General features: G+C 38.9%; 1 protein-coding gene across 1 annotated transcript in view; it reads right to left on the bottom strand.

Annotated features, from left to right (window-relative positions):
- The window catches only part of LOC132967114 (E3 ubiquitin-protein ligase rnf213-alpha-like), a 46310-nt gene that overhangs the window by 8337 nt on the left and 23790 nt on the right, over nt 1-14183 (bottom strand). Inside the window, exons 34-55 of the mRNA XM_061033968.1 lie at nt 13357-13507; nt 13023-13158; nt 12745-12930; nt 12179-12303; nt 11865-12013; nt 10429-10632; nt 10080-10261; nt 9459-9579; nt 9134-9234; nt 8526-8671; nt 7787-7889; nt 7454-7568; nt 4439-4646; nt 4169-4359; nt 3849-3971; nt 3168-3278; nt 2388-2630; nt 1980-2067; nt 1775-1809; nt 1542-1645; nt 886-1039; nt 556-730 (exon numbers count right to left, since the gene is read on the bottom strand). Of these exons, the coding sequence (XP_060889951.1) occupies nt 556-730; nt 886-1039; nt 1542-1645; nt 1775-1809; nt 1980-2067; nt 2388-2630; nt 3168-3278; nt 3849-3971; nt 4169-4359; nt 4439-4646; nt 7454-7568; nt 7787-7889; nt 8526-8671; nt 9134-9234; nt 9459-9579; nt 10080-10261; nt 10429-10632; nt 11865-12013; nt 12179-12303; nt 12745-12930; nt 13023-13158; nt 13357-13507 (3151 nt within the window). The remainder of the gene's footprint in view (nt 1-555; nt 731-885; nt 1040-1541; nt 1646-1774; nt 1810-1979; nt 2068-2387; nt 2631-3167; nt 3279-3848; nt 3972-4168; nt 4360-4438; nt 4647-7453; nt 7569-7786; nt 7890-8525; nt 8672-9133; nt 9235-9458; nt 9580-10079; nt 10262-10428; nt 10633-11864; nt 12014-12178; nt 12304-12744; nt 12931-13022; nt 13159-13356; nt 13508-14183) is intronic.

Genomic DNA, 14183 nt, shown 5'->3' with positions numbered 1-14183 from the left:
AGCTCGGTGTTTAGTCAGAGTTTCAACACCCTGCACGAGAACACTACAGTGAAAAAGCATTGCCTGTCCGATGATTCGCAGTGGATGGCAGCGGATTAACTTCAGAGCATGCACCATCTAACTGAGCCTGCTGCAGGTCTAATATGAGCCCCGACAGGAAATGACATCATCATATAACAAATAAAAGCCGTGTCACGAAAGCTACGTCTAAAAACGTAACGAATACCATAAGGGCAACACAGTGTGTGTGTGTGTGTGTGTGTGTGTGTGTGTGTGCGCGCGCGCATGTGCGTGTGTGCTGTCTCGTCTCTTTCTATTCTGTTCATGACTTGATCTAAACATATTTTTTCTGTAATCGAAGACAAATACAATGTGTGACAGCACTACAGCTCCATATATGATAAGACTAAAGGGTTTGGACAAACAGATGCCCTCTATTCTTACTAATCATTTTCAGGTGTTGGTTTTCAATAAGAGTGACTGTCAGTGAACATACTGTATGTGAAACCTTAAAAACTTTTTTATTTAATGATGAAAGAGAGAAGGTGGGCTTACAGTGACTGGTCTGCATTAGCTCTTGCAGTGATCTAAGCACTAGGTGGACAGTTGTAACAGTGTCGTCAGCGCCCCTTCCCAGTGTCTGGGACAGCTGTTCCAGATCCGTTAATATGTGCAGAGTAATAAACTGACAAACATCCTCAACAGGTGGCTGGATGATGTTCTGGACAAACTAAGGGAAGAAAATGGGGGAGAATGTAAAAAAAAAAAAATCACTCTTGTATTCAAAGAGGCATTATTATATGTTCAGAACCGTTTTCATCTCAGCCTTAATGGCATTACAATCAGTGTTACCTAAACTTTCTGTGCTAGCACAGTTCTGCTCACCTGGGGCTTCTCTGAGGCTCCCAGCAACATCGCCAAATGTGTAACAAGTCTGACAAGAGTGAAGGGAGCCAGAGACATGTTTTTGGTGTCCAGGGCATTGGGGTTGTTTCTCTGCTCAGGGTCCCCTAGGATGTGTCCAGGCCTTGTCTGATCCCTAATCATCATAAAGTCAGTTAGTCAGTTGTTCGGGAAGTTGTTTAAATGTTTAAATTAACATAAATCTGTAGTTCAAATACATTTAAATAAACTAAAAATGTCCATCCTAGTGTTGCTAGTCTTTAATTAATAAAGACAAATTATCTCATAATCTAAACCTGGAGTATTTTTGTCACGCTGTATCGCACAATGAAACTTCAGTACATAACTTCAGTACACATTTAAATCATCATTGTATGGTCAGCTGGCAACATACTGCATAGAAACATTTGAATATTAACAATATCTTAGAATTTGAATTTAACCAATACTTAAATAACTAAACAGGAATTGCCTCAACAGCCTTACTTTTATCAGCCCCAAAATAACCAAATACTTTTAAATGATCCCTCCTAATATAATGTCTCAATTTTAACGGAAGGAGAAGATTAACTCTGGGTTAACTGTTACAAACACACAATACAGTGCACAACTGTAGCTTGACCAATGATGGCACTCACTGCTGCAGCTGTGTTTTTCTGAATCCGGGCAGAGCTACATGTTGGTCCCCTCCAACCTCTTGGCGACATTCCAGACAGATGCCCCTCTGCATGGGCATGCCACACTGTAGTGAAACAAGGCAGATCGGATCATTGTGTGTTTTTTTTGTTTTCTATCTACTGATTGTTTTAACCAGTAGACTGTCTGTAGCTGTGCAGATAAATAAACCTGAGTTGTGTAAAAAATAGCTCACCTCGTCAACAATGCATAGATGATTATTTGGACACACTAAAAAACAAGAACAATAAAAAAATTAGGACAGTTTACAATTCAATGCTAAAAACCTGTAGCAATACGGATTGCGAATACAAATGACAAAAAAGCATTTCCATTAAAGAAACTGATAATAATAATTATTTATTATTGTGGTTAATACATAGATAAAAAATAACACTTACCATACCAAGTATATCTCCCTGGTGCATTTTCAAATGCTGTGCAAGCAGCAGCTAACATGTCATCAGGCATTGTGGGTATAAATGCCCCCTGTTCAGTCAAATAAAATTAAAAGGCTTAATTTGGCATGACAGTGACATTAGAATGATCATTAGTTATTACAAAGCTACATGTTATTTAATGGGGAACCCTTCACACCCTAGTAGCAAGAAGAAAGAATACATTCAGATTTTTCAAGATATGTTCTTCCTCAAAGCACAAAAAAAGATCTTATGTCTCTTCAAAGTCGATTTTAAAGTTCTCTGAACTTTGTAGTCCTAAGTTCTGTTAATGTTGGGAGCTTAAATCCATTTAGCCATTTGATGCAGGAAAGCCATTTTATAGATGGAAAGAGGGGAGCTGATGTTCACCTGCATATTTTCAGGAAACAGGCCGAGCTGCTTGAGTGGCATCAACAGAGGCTGAGTCCCAGTGAGCAGAACAACCGCTAGATGAATAGTCAGCTCGATGACAGTGTTGTGTGTAATAGTACGGCCAGGGTTCATGGTCAGGGCTCCCAACCTGTTGTCAACCAAGGCTGAGGCAAAGGTCCTCAATTCTTTTTGATGCAGATATCTTGAGCCCTGGATGAACTCTCCAAATACTTGTCTTCGCTAAAGGAAGGATATACAGTGGAAATAATCAAGATTTGAACAACATTATATCATTAATGATGTATCGTACTACCAGTACTACAAACTTCTACTTCACTTCTACTTTCAAATTTGTGCTTTTTCTTTGCCTGAGTTCTTGTGGTACAAGTTTATAAGAGTTCTTACACAAAAACATCTGAGGGATGATTTAACAGAAATGGTGTAATTTTTTTTAATAATCTGTGTTCGATATACAATTGTTAATTAGTCAAATAAAGAACGTTTTGCTGAACTTGTACATTTTGAATTCCTAAATATTTAGAGCCATGCATGTTTCAGGAGAAGTCCAAAATCTATGAATTGTTCTCCTGAATGACATTTATCCCCTTTTGGACTTTTGGCCATGTTCTGTTGGGATCTGAAAGAGTCTTGAACTTAAATCTATCTTTTTTCTTATTGAATTAAATGTGTTTTATTCCAAACATCTACAAAGAACAAAAGGTGACCATAAAAGAATCTTTCCGTTTCTAAAGAGTTGTGTTTTATCACTCAGCATACCTCAGGGGTCAGGTGAAGTCCTGTATTTGCAGACCTGTACAGAGTTGTGACCTCTCGGAAAAGTGCCAGGAGGATGAACATTGTTCGATTCCTTGGTGGTGCAGCGCATTTCTAAATCAACAGAAAATGAACCTAAATTAAGAATTGATGAGCTAATATCTTAGCTGAATAGTTAGTTGGTTCCAGTGTTAACTATGGGAATGAACTACAATGTGAAAAAATTGATTGGTATGTTAATCAAAAAACAAAACTTTACCCGCTCAGGTTATGTTCAGATATTCAGCTTTAATAAGGCTACAAAGCACAGTACTTTCATGAGTTATAATCCTGTATGTATGCAAAAGCATATTCATATGCATAGGGTAACATTACATCAGTAGTGACCCAGAAAGAAGCCAGGCAGTTTCACTAGCATGTCAGAGATCATATTAATTTCACTTTACTTTATACTTTTTTTCAGACCCATAGGTCCATATCGTCGTAATTTTTTTAATAAATGTAATAACTGAAAATAAAAAGCCTTTGGATAAAATACTTATAAGGACTGCAGGACGAAAATAAAAAGTAATTTTGCCTCGTGACAAAACACAATAAAAGCATGCAGGAAATGACTCAAATTCATAAAAAAGTGCATGGAGGATTGCAAGTAGCAGCAAAGACTTTGAATTAAAGTTCAAATACCTCACAGACTTCTTCAATCTGCTCTACTTCACCACCCACTACTGCCATGGCAACAGCATCCCTCACCGCCTTGTATTCCTCTCCATACAAAAGATACTGGTCCATCTGGCCTCCATCTTCATTCTGTTTACACCGTGAATGAAGTTACAAAAGTAACAAATAATACATCAGTATACAATGATAATAAAGGGTTTCAGATTAGATGGCCTGTTAATTGGGAAAACTTTGAGTTGCTACTTGTTTTCTTTTAATGTAATTATGATCAAATATTTAGGGTTCTTTTTTGATTCAATAGATTTCCAGGAGTCAATCGGGTGTACCTGTTGCCGGATCTCTGCAGGAAAAAGCCAGGTGAACTTTGGTTCTTTCACCAGTGTCTGAACAAACTCGACCCCATGCCTTCGACTGAGCTTGCGGATCAGATAAACACGGTACCAATCATTCCTACTGTCCTGACAGAGCTTAATCACCGTATTCAGGAAATCTTCAGCTCCGTCTGGGACATCATTTTCTGTAACAGCAATGTAGTCAAATTGGCTTCATTCTCTTTAACACACATAAACAGTCAATAGAAGTGAAGTTTATCTTACCAGACAGATTGTCACTGATGATCTTGGCAGCCAAGGTGAGGCACACACGCAATCCTGCAATGTGTTGGAGATGTTGAATTGACACTGTTTCTGGAACAGATGTGACATCATCCAAAAAGGAGCGCAGGAATTGTGTTTCATCATCGGCAAAAGGAACCAACTCTTTAGTTTTGTTGCCTTCCTGAGGCATTCTCTCCCACATGGAGTCCTTCAAAGAAACAATGTGATTGGAGCATCAGCAATGAGTCATTTAAAATGAACTTATCAGCAATGTGTAAAGACTTAAACAACCCTTTATTGTTACAGCTGCCACATACACAGCTCCAGAACCCCATAAGTCCCATTCAGATATTGTAGGATAGTTGTAAGAAAATGTTAGCCACTGGGTCAAATCCAGCTCTCTATAGCAAAGTAATCTGCTCCTTCATGAAAGTGAATTTATGCGTCAAAGCTTGATACAAATCTTTTGCCTGATTTTTCTCAGATAATCTTTTCATAAATGTAAATGCAAGGCTCAAGTAGGTAAGGCATGTTCAAACACATCGTAGGCTTTATTTTTTAAACAAAACAAAGAAAACCAGATAATCATGTAAAAGTATATAGAACAAAAGACTAACTATATCAAGGTGGTTGTTTTTTATGCCTGTTACTGCTGCCTCTCTTATCAACAACAATAAGTTCCTCATAGCTGCTTTAAATTAAACATTGAATGATGCTGGGAATAAACGGTCGATAATCGAATGATTATTCAATCATTATTTCTTTCAAATTGAAAAGCTGATTTTTACTCCTGAGTCAAAGTTGAAGAAACCAGATGGTTAATTATGGTTTTATTATACTTTATTGTCATAACATGACAAACTTTAATTAAACAGGAACATTTCACCATCATAAGCTCAGTGCACGGAGCTGGAAAACACAGATATGACAGTTTGATGCTGGGGAGTACACTTACTGGCCCGCTGTTTACTGAGGGTCCACACCATAGACTGTTTATATTATTTACAATACGGTCCACACTAACACTCGTTTGGGACTTTTTTCATTTAATGTTTTAAATGGGGAACAGGTTTGTGGTTTTGCATGTTTTAGCTGCACACAGTTAACAGAGCACTTTACTATGTGCTTTTAATAGCTGCTGTCAGTTTGCAAACGGCTGACTGTTTTAGTAGCCTATGTGTGTGTGACTGGTGTTGGTGACTCGCAGTCTCGCACATTCACTGAACTGTAATGCTGCAGGAGTCCTGATTCTCTCTCTCCCGCGGCATCAGTCAGTCAGTGATTCGTTCACTGAATGTACTGAACGGAAACTCCGAGTCTCTCTCTCCCGCTCAGTCAGTCAGTGATTCGTATACTGAACGTACTAACAGAACATTCGGGGAAAATATATATGATTGTTTTACAGCTTTCAGTTTGCAAACTGTAGCTTTATCCAACTAAATTCTCAGCTCATTGGTTTATTATTCACCACCGGCCGTTCTCAGTACGATCGCGAGCAGAACTAAACGTTCGGCCGTGTTTCAGCTTATTAAATTCTGATTCACAGGCAGAGCTGCGGAGAAGTACTGAACGATTCGGTGAACGAATCACTTTACTGAACTGATTCTACTGATTCAGTACACTGAAAAGAACTGCTTTTCCCATCACTAGTTCCATCCTGCTCCAAACGTCTGTAAGCCCGCCTACTGCTATCCCTGCGACATGATTGGCTATTCGTCTTCTTCCCTTTAATGTCGGGTGGCAACTAGCGTCCAAGGCAGATTACCCCCCCCCCCCCCCTTCCATTTTCCAGTGGTTGGATGGTGTAATTACAGGTTTAGATCTATCAAACTTTTATCAAACATTTTTAATATTTATATTGACAAAATATGAAAAACAATATATCGCAATAATTATTGTTATATCGCTGAGGCCTACCCTGACATGAAACACAAATGATCCCTTCTCCTTTGCTGATACCGTTTGTTTGAATGCTTTTCAATCCCAAATAGGCTCAAATCAAAGTGTCAGAAATCTTACTAGGCTGCCTACATCCAGCTTCACTATTTATTTTATTACCACTCGAACTGACTTAAAGGGATACTTCACCCGTTGAAACATGAATCTGTATTGACATTGGGTCAAATATGTAGTAGTAATCCCAGAGGGAAATTTGATCGTTACAGTTTCTCCAAAATATACAGTATAGCAGTAGAAATATAGTAATAAAAACATTTACAGACATATTTACTTGATTTCTTCCAGAATTGATCTTGGAAATTCCTGGCAGAAAACAGACTCTATGTCTGTGTCCATAGGCAAACAGTGAGAACACCGACTCTACCAGTCCGCCCCAGTTCGAGCCGGCCCCGGCTCCTCATCCTCACCACTGCAGACAGGCAGGCATTATGTCTCGGCTGCCGAGCTGGCAGCGGCCGGCGGTGGCAATATAGCAATATAGCAATATAGCCGCGAGACGGTTGCTGCCGACAGGCCGGTCTTGTGTCACGGTGGCTAGCGGTGGCCAGCTAGCGGCGGCCGCAGCAGCCAAAACACAAGACCAGCCTGTCAGCAGCAGCCGTCTTGCCACTATATTTAGAGTTTTCCGCCATTATCAGCTTTCTCCATAGAGCCTGTTAGCATAGCTTCCAAGCAATATGGCGGACGTTAAGTTTCGATTCTGGGAGTGAGTTCCCACCCACTGAACTGTGATTGGTCTGTAGCTTCAGTGGTCGAAAATATGAGGAACTAGCGTTGTAGTTTCACCCCGCTAACCGCAACAGCTTCCAGTGACGCAAAAATCATCATTTTGCGTCACTGGAAGCTCCTTTTCAGACTTAGAAATACGAAGATTGATGGGGGAAAATGAGGGCGGGATGCACGACCATTCAAAAATACTACCAGGTTTCTAATGATACAAAGCTTAATGCAAATGGGTGAAGTATCCCTTTAATTAAATTCTTGATTGAAAAGTGGACTTTTTTACACCATTCAACATAGTACAAATGTTTAATCATTGATAAAAATATGTTTTACCTCCAAGCAGTTGATGTACAGGGCGTAAAGTTCTGCTTTATCCTCCTCATGCACAAACCTGCTGTCCTCTATAGATGACAAATGCTGCTGCAAATATTCCTTGACTTCATCAAAGCTGAAACACAGTTCATTTGATCATAATTGTGGTACAGCGCAGAACAGCTTGGAAAGGTAAAGAAGAGTAGCTTGAATTTATGTAGACATAGCCTCACAAACAATTCCTATAACTTGGCTTAGCAGCTCTAGGGTCAAATACCCACTCACTGTTCCTGACTGGCAGGAAACATGTCAAAATATATAGGTTCCTTTTGGGTCGATTATTAGTTTACCTACCTGAACTTGAGCAGCAGCTTGAGGATCACAGATCGAACGACTGGGTTCTTATCAGGAGACTCATCAAAGGGCGACAAATCTTTGGTGTGAATCTCTCTGTTTTCTGGATTGAAAGGAGTGAATAGTTATAAAAAAGGAAAATTAATCTAATCTGATTAAAACATTACAAACTAGAAAATTGCCCCCTTGGCGTGGCCAAGTTGAAGGCCTGGGCCCCCCCTGAACTCTGATTGGCTACCCCAGGTGCCAAGCCAAAATGTTAAACCATGATTAGCTATTTGTCTTGTCAGAGGTGTGATTTATGATTAAATCAACTATTGACGCTGTGTTACTACAGGTTGTTAGTAGCTTTCTTTGTATTTCAATATGGCACATTTCCTTTAGTTATGTCCTTAAAATTAGACATTTTTTAATTCTCAAAAGCCCCTCTCAGACTGCTTTTTTCGCAAAAGTGAAGCAATTTAGCTCAGCCGTCATGACGCCTTTGTACAATCACATTGATTCCATGACGGTGTAATATTGGTGTTCCAGTCTGTGAAATCACATTGCCTTTCGGAAGCACGGCACAGCAAGAGCTCCACATAAACACACAGTCAGACATGCACGCACACACAGCGCTGTGATCCCCTGCTGGCTCAGCTGATACCATCTCGCCTCTGTAACACCTCTGTTACTGCCTTTCAAAGACGGTACAGAGAGATGAACTCCCTCCATTATGAAGCTCTACAAAAGAGGCTACCTGTCTCAACCATAAGGTAGGACAATAGGTGCTTGATGACGTCCCTGGCTGGTGGCAAGTTGTCCTTGAAGCACACAGTGGAGAGCAAATCAATGAAGAAACCGTTGCAACGCCGCCTGAATTCTGCATGTTTCTTGACAGTCACCCTGCAGTCACAAAAATTCACAAGAATGTTAAACGTAAAGAGATGTAATTTTAACAGTTTTTATTACAATATTTGTAGTTTAGCTAAGCTTAGCCAACTTATCTCTTCAAGTAACACTCTGTCAACCCTCACATTTTTTTTCTTCCATTTTTATGCTAAGGTCCTTTTTCTGATTGGTACAATTGTTCAAAGCAACATCCACTGAATCACATAAGTATTTTCATCCACAACATGGTAAATAAGTGTTTTATACTGAAACTGCTCACACCCACATTAGGTGGAATATATTCATACAGGAGTGAGATGTACCTTAAGTTTTAAAGGTTTACATTTTTAAAGACTTGTGAAAAAAAAAAAAAAATATATATATATATATAATGCGGATTCATTGAGATTCTGGTAAAAGACATTCATCACACTTTCTGTTAAAAAAAATAGAACTGTCAAATTAAGGAGCCCTTACCTGAAAAAAAGATCACTTGCGCTCTTCTCGCAGGACGTTAGTACTTGAATTACTGCCCTAAAAGCGCTCATTTGTTTAACATCGGAGTCTCTATCCAGAACCTAAGAGTCAAAAACATTTGATATAAAAATTACATTAGCCATAATGTGGATTTTCATCACATTTTCCTTTTTGCTGTATGACATAATGACATCGAATATAATTTAAGGTTACTCAAATTACACAGACAGATGGGTTAAAAGAAGAAAGTTCATCACATGTGACAAAAGCTGCATTCCTTGTATCTGTTTTTATGACTTTAATCAGTTATTAAAAATCGACTTACCCTGCTTAAGGTCTGGATGTGACTCTGGACAAGAATTCTGATCTGATTCTCATCATTATGGAAACCCAGCAGCATGTGCTCCGCAAACAACGAGAGTATGTGAATGCGCTTCCAGCCATTACTACAAAATATATCAAAACCACAGTTCATTTGTTGTTGTCACACGACAACAAGGCAGTATTTTAAAGGGCCGATATTTTTTTTAAAGGAACTTTTTAGCAGAAATGGTGAGCACTAAACAGCTGCTTAAATAACAGCATCACTCATTAAATATATATGAACTTTGCAATGTTGAGAGCACCATTTCTTATTTTCACTGCAGCTATTTTACAAAAAAAGATCTGCAGAGACCTGATCTTTAATTTTCTCTCCACATTAAGTAGCTGCTCCAAACCTTGCTTAAAGCCCACATATTTTCATGTTATTGACCGAAAAATGTCTGTCAGACAAATAGACTTCTGATCAAGTAGAAAAAGGCAACAAAAGTTCACACTTTAGGGCAATTCAAAGATACAGGGTCATAGAATCAGCTTGTGACAGGATGGGAGTATCTAGAAAAAAATGATTCACCAGATTCAAGTTTTTTTTTTTTTTTGTATTTGAATCACATAGGGATCTTACCTGACATCATGGAGTCTTTCTTTGCATCTCTGTCCATACAGTTTGGTGTGAATGTGGGAACAAATCATCTCTAAAGATGCTTGCAGACTCTTGACCTGCTTAAGCCATTCCTGGCAGAGAGCATCAACTTTAGGAGACCCCAGACATTCAACACACGCCTGGGCTGCATGCACATCCAAAACCTACAAGACAGTAAAACAGTCTGGAAGTGAATTTATTGTATTGCTGAAACATTTTTTAAAACATTTTTTTTAAAGAGCATCACAGGCCTCAAGTATGTAAGATTGATATTGCTTTGTTATTGACTTAGGTATTGTAAAATGTTGCAGAAATGTAGAAATGTGTTTACCATCTCTGGACAGTTTCTAATGTGCTGGTTTATTCTCAAACGAGTCACAACATCAGGCTGAAGAGCAAACATCCGTGAGAGGTTCTGAAGACGCCTTTGGAAGATATGGTGGGCAATGTGGACAAGAGGAAGAGAAAGCTCATCTTCGTCTCTTTTTCGTCTCTTTACTTCATCAACGCAGCTGGCCAGGGCCTGACACATGAGCTGACACAAAAATTTCATTTTTAAATAAATGTTTTGATAATTAGATATGGACAAAGGATTTAAGCATCATAATAAAAAAAACACTGAGTACTAGCTAGCTAGTTTTTACAGCTGAAGCTGAAGTATGTATTCAGTAAAAGATCTAAAGTATTTATTTGTTTTTTTATAGCTCAGACTTCTCATGCCACAGCTTAACAGCAGGAGCTGAAAGCATTCAAATTGTGGCTGAAAATTAAATGTTTTAAAAACACTACACACCTTTGCAAAATTCCACTGACTTACATTATATACTGCTCACAAAGAGCAGAAATAAGTAATAAATAAGTAGTGTCTGCTCATACACCACCGCTTTCTCTTCAATGACAATGAGCTTGAAGTTTTTATGAACTCTACATTTCACACGATGTGTTCCTAATCCAAGATCAACATACTTTTGACCTCCAAGTAGAAACAAGTAGTTTATTCATATGTGTGTTGCATTTTTGTTGGTTTATAATTGTCATTGAGTTTGTTTTTGTTACATTATTGTAAAATAGACTTTAAACTATCTATTTAAAACTAAGACAGGAGAGTGTTACATATGTTTGTTGTATTGACTGCACTGAATGTTATTATAAGAGCCCATATTATGCCCTTTTTGGGGTTCGTATATTTTATCTATGTACCTACTTTTGTACGTTCACAATAGCTAAAGTTTTAAAAAGTTAAAAAGTGTCTGTTTTCATGTGCTGCTCCTCCTTGCTCCCTCTACGCTCTGAGTCCGTCAGCTACGCTCTGCTGAGCTCCCACTGTTAGACCCCACGTGGGCCAAGTCTGCTCTGATTGGTCTGCCGATCCGTTCTGTCGTTATTGGTCAGTTGCTCAGCACGCTTCTTGGAAATTTCAACATGAGCTGCAGGGCTTGCCACAACGAGCCAACGGGCTTAGATCAGTGATCTCACACTGACAATGTCGTCGGACTGACAAATATTTATCGAGGGGGGGCTAGAACCGAGCGTTACATGCAGCTAAGGCTGCAGCTAACAGGAGGACGTAGGAGAAGCCACGTTTCCGTGGACTTTGAATTTTTGCGCATAGATGTGCCTAAACATGCACAGGACACTTGGAAAACACACTGAAGAGCATATGAAACCAGAAAAAGCATAACATGGGACCTTTAAGATCACACAGAATCATATGCAGAAATACAGTTTGAGAAAGAGGTACAAAGGTAGCACTTAGTTATCCCTTACCTGTAATTCTTCATCTGATGCCACTTTGAAAGTCATTGCAACAAAATCCTGTAGGTAACTTTCAAAGAATTTTTTCCTCATGTTCTCATTGACATTTTCGTTCAAGTGCCTGCCAAGAGGAGTGTTTAAGAAAACCTCTAGGAATCGACCTGGGGAATGATCCACAAGTTAAAGGTGAGAAATATAGCATGTATTAGGATTCAGTCTGAATACAAGATTAGTTTTTCCTGTTAGGAAGATATCACATTAAATTTACAATACAATATCAGGACTGCAGTCTTATGATTGTGTTACTTATTTACTATGATAGTTACTTTCATGTCTGGATGTTTGCATCATGAGCCCTTCCAGGAACTCTTTGATCCACCAGCTGAACGGCATACAGCAGCACATGGTGTTTCCGCCTGTGATATGGCTTTGTACCATTATCACACTGGAGCTTTATGAAAGGCAATATGGGAAAATGAAATTGCTTGCATCATCTTTGTATCAAAAACAATTCAGAACCAGCAATGGCTATTTATTTTATTTTTAAAAAACTTAAAAAAACGTAAAAAAAAAAAAAAAACACAAGTAGTATAGTTTCAAGACTCTCCTAAGCAATTACACCCAAGATGTGAACAAATGTGAAACAAAAGCACTTATGCTACATATGTGTTATAATCACACATGGCCTGTTCAGACTGCCAATTCAAGGTGCGATATTTACACCCGAGTGATATTTTTCCTTCACTATGAATGAACGGAGGGACACAAATATTACGTCATTGCAGAATCAATACGAATGTAATGTTTACGAAGTAAAAATGACGGCTGAGCTTTGTAACATTGCTGTTGTGTTTGTGCACTCTGAAAACGGCTAAAATCAAAAGATACTCACTTGCTTTCCACTCTCACATAAGGTACAAGTAGCATATTTGGGTTCCCAAAAATCTCGAGCCATAGGCTTTTGAGTTCATCACATCCTTTTAGCAAAAGCTCCAAATTGCAATCTCGGTCAATGACTGAGACCAAGTTTGCTAGCAGTGGTGCAACAACTGCTTGTATTTTCCTCCACAGCGTATGCCTGTGAGAAATAGTCACAAAACTTCACAAATAACTCACTTCGATAAATGATGAATGAAAAAACGGTCATTGAGACTGCTAAGTGACACCTACAAGAATGTTCCTCCCTCTTGAAGAGCGCTGACATTAGAAGCCTCCCTCAGCACCCAGCTTTTAGGATTAGGAATGTTGGCCTCATAGTCTTTCAACAGTGAGTGGATACGCTTCCTTACAATGTTTGTGAACACACCTTGATAAAAATGAATTACCAAAAAACATATCTCTGGTTAGGTGCTATCTCAATGCACACAGATTAGATGTGAAGAGTACGAAGCCGTTGAAGCCCCAAAAAGTACAAAAATAAGTTTTACTTTTTGGGACTTCAGGGACTCCATAGCATATGGATGGCCTGATATAAAAAAATTATGCTGCACATTCTAACCCTAACCTTGTGTCTGACTTTCATCCAGAAGTGTGAGCAAGCTCTCCACTCGCTTTGTGCTGAGCTCTGCATTGTCCGCTGAATCTCTTAGCATGCTCACTGCACTCTGGACACAGCTCCTCAGCAGATTTGGGATATCAAACAAACCTTCCAACACCTGCAAAAAAAAAAAAAAAAAAAATTGCAATGCATCATACAAAGCAGGAAAGCATCTAAAAAAGTAAAAATGTCCTTGAAGTGAATACTTCAACAATGTTCAACAATGCTAACTAACCCGACAATCATGATTAGTTATACAATGAATGAATGAATAAGTGTTGTGTTAATGAGATACGGTTCTGAATCTAGACCATGCTTTCCATTGGACAGCTTGTTTCCATATGTTTAAATAAGTAGCTTAATTCTTATTTTACAGTTTGAGTATCGTCTTTTTAATCCGGTGAAATCCCTGAATTCATCACCAAATTACTACACATTACACTAAGATTTCTTATTGTTATAGGATTTGCTTAAAGGTCCCATATTATGCTTTTTCTGGTTTTATATGCTCTTTAGTGTGTTTTCCAAGTGTCCTGTGCATGTTTAGGCACATCTATGTGCAAAAATTCAAAGTCCGCGGAAACGCGGCTTCTCCTACGTCCTCCTGTTAGCTGCAGCATTAGCTGCATGTAACGCTTGGTTCTAGCCCCCCTCAATTTTTTTTTGCCAGTGTGACGTCTTGTCAGTGTGATATCACTGATCTAAACCCATTGGCTCGTTGTGGCAAGCCCAGCAGCTCATGTTGCATGCCCATTAACTTCTGTAGCACGCCCACGATATGCCGTAGCCTGCGG

Source organism: Labrus mixtus, chromosome 3 (genome assembly GCF_963584025.1).
Source record: "Labrus mixtus chromosome 3, fLabMix1.1, whole genome shotgun sequence".
NCBI classification, from domain to species: domain Eukaryota; kingdom Metazoa; phylum Chordata; class Actinopteri; order Labriformes; family Labridae; genus Labrus; species Labrus mixtus.
The sequence above is the reverse complement of the archived record's forward strand: the minus strand, read 5'-3'. Positions and strand labels throughout refer to the sequence as shown.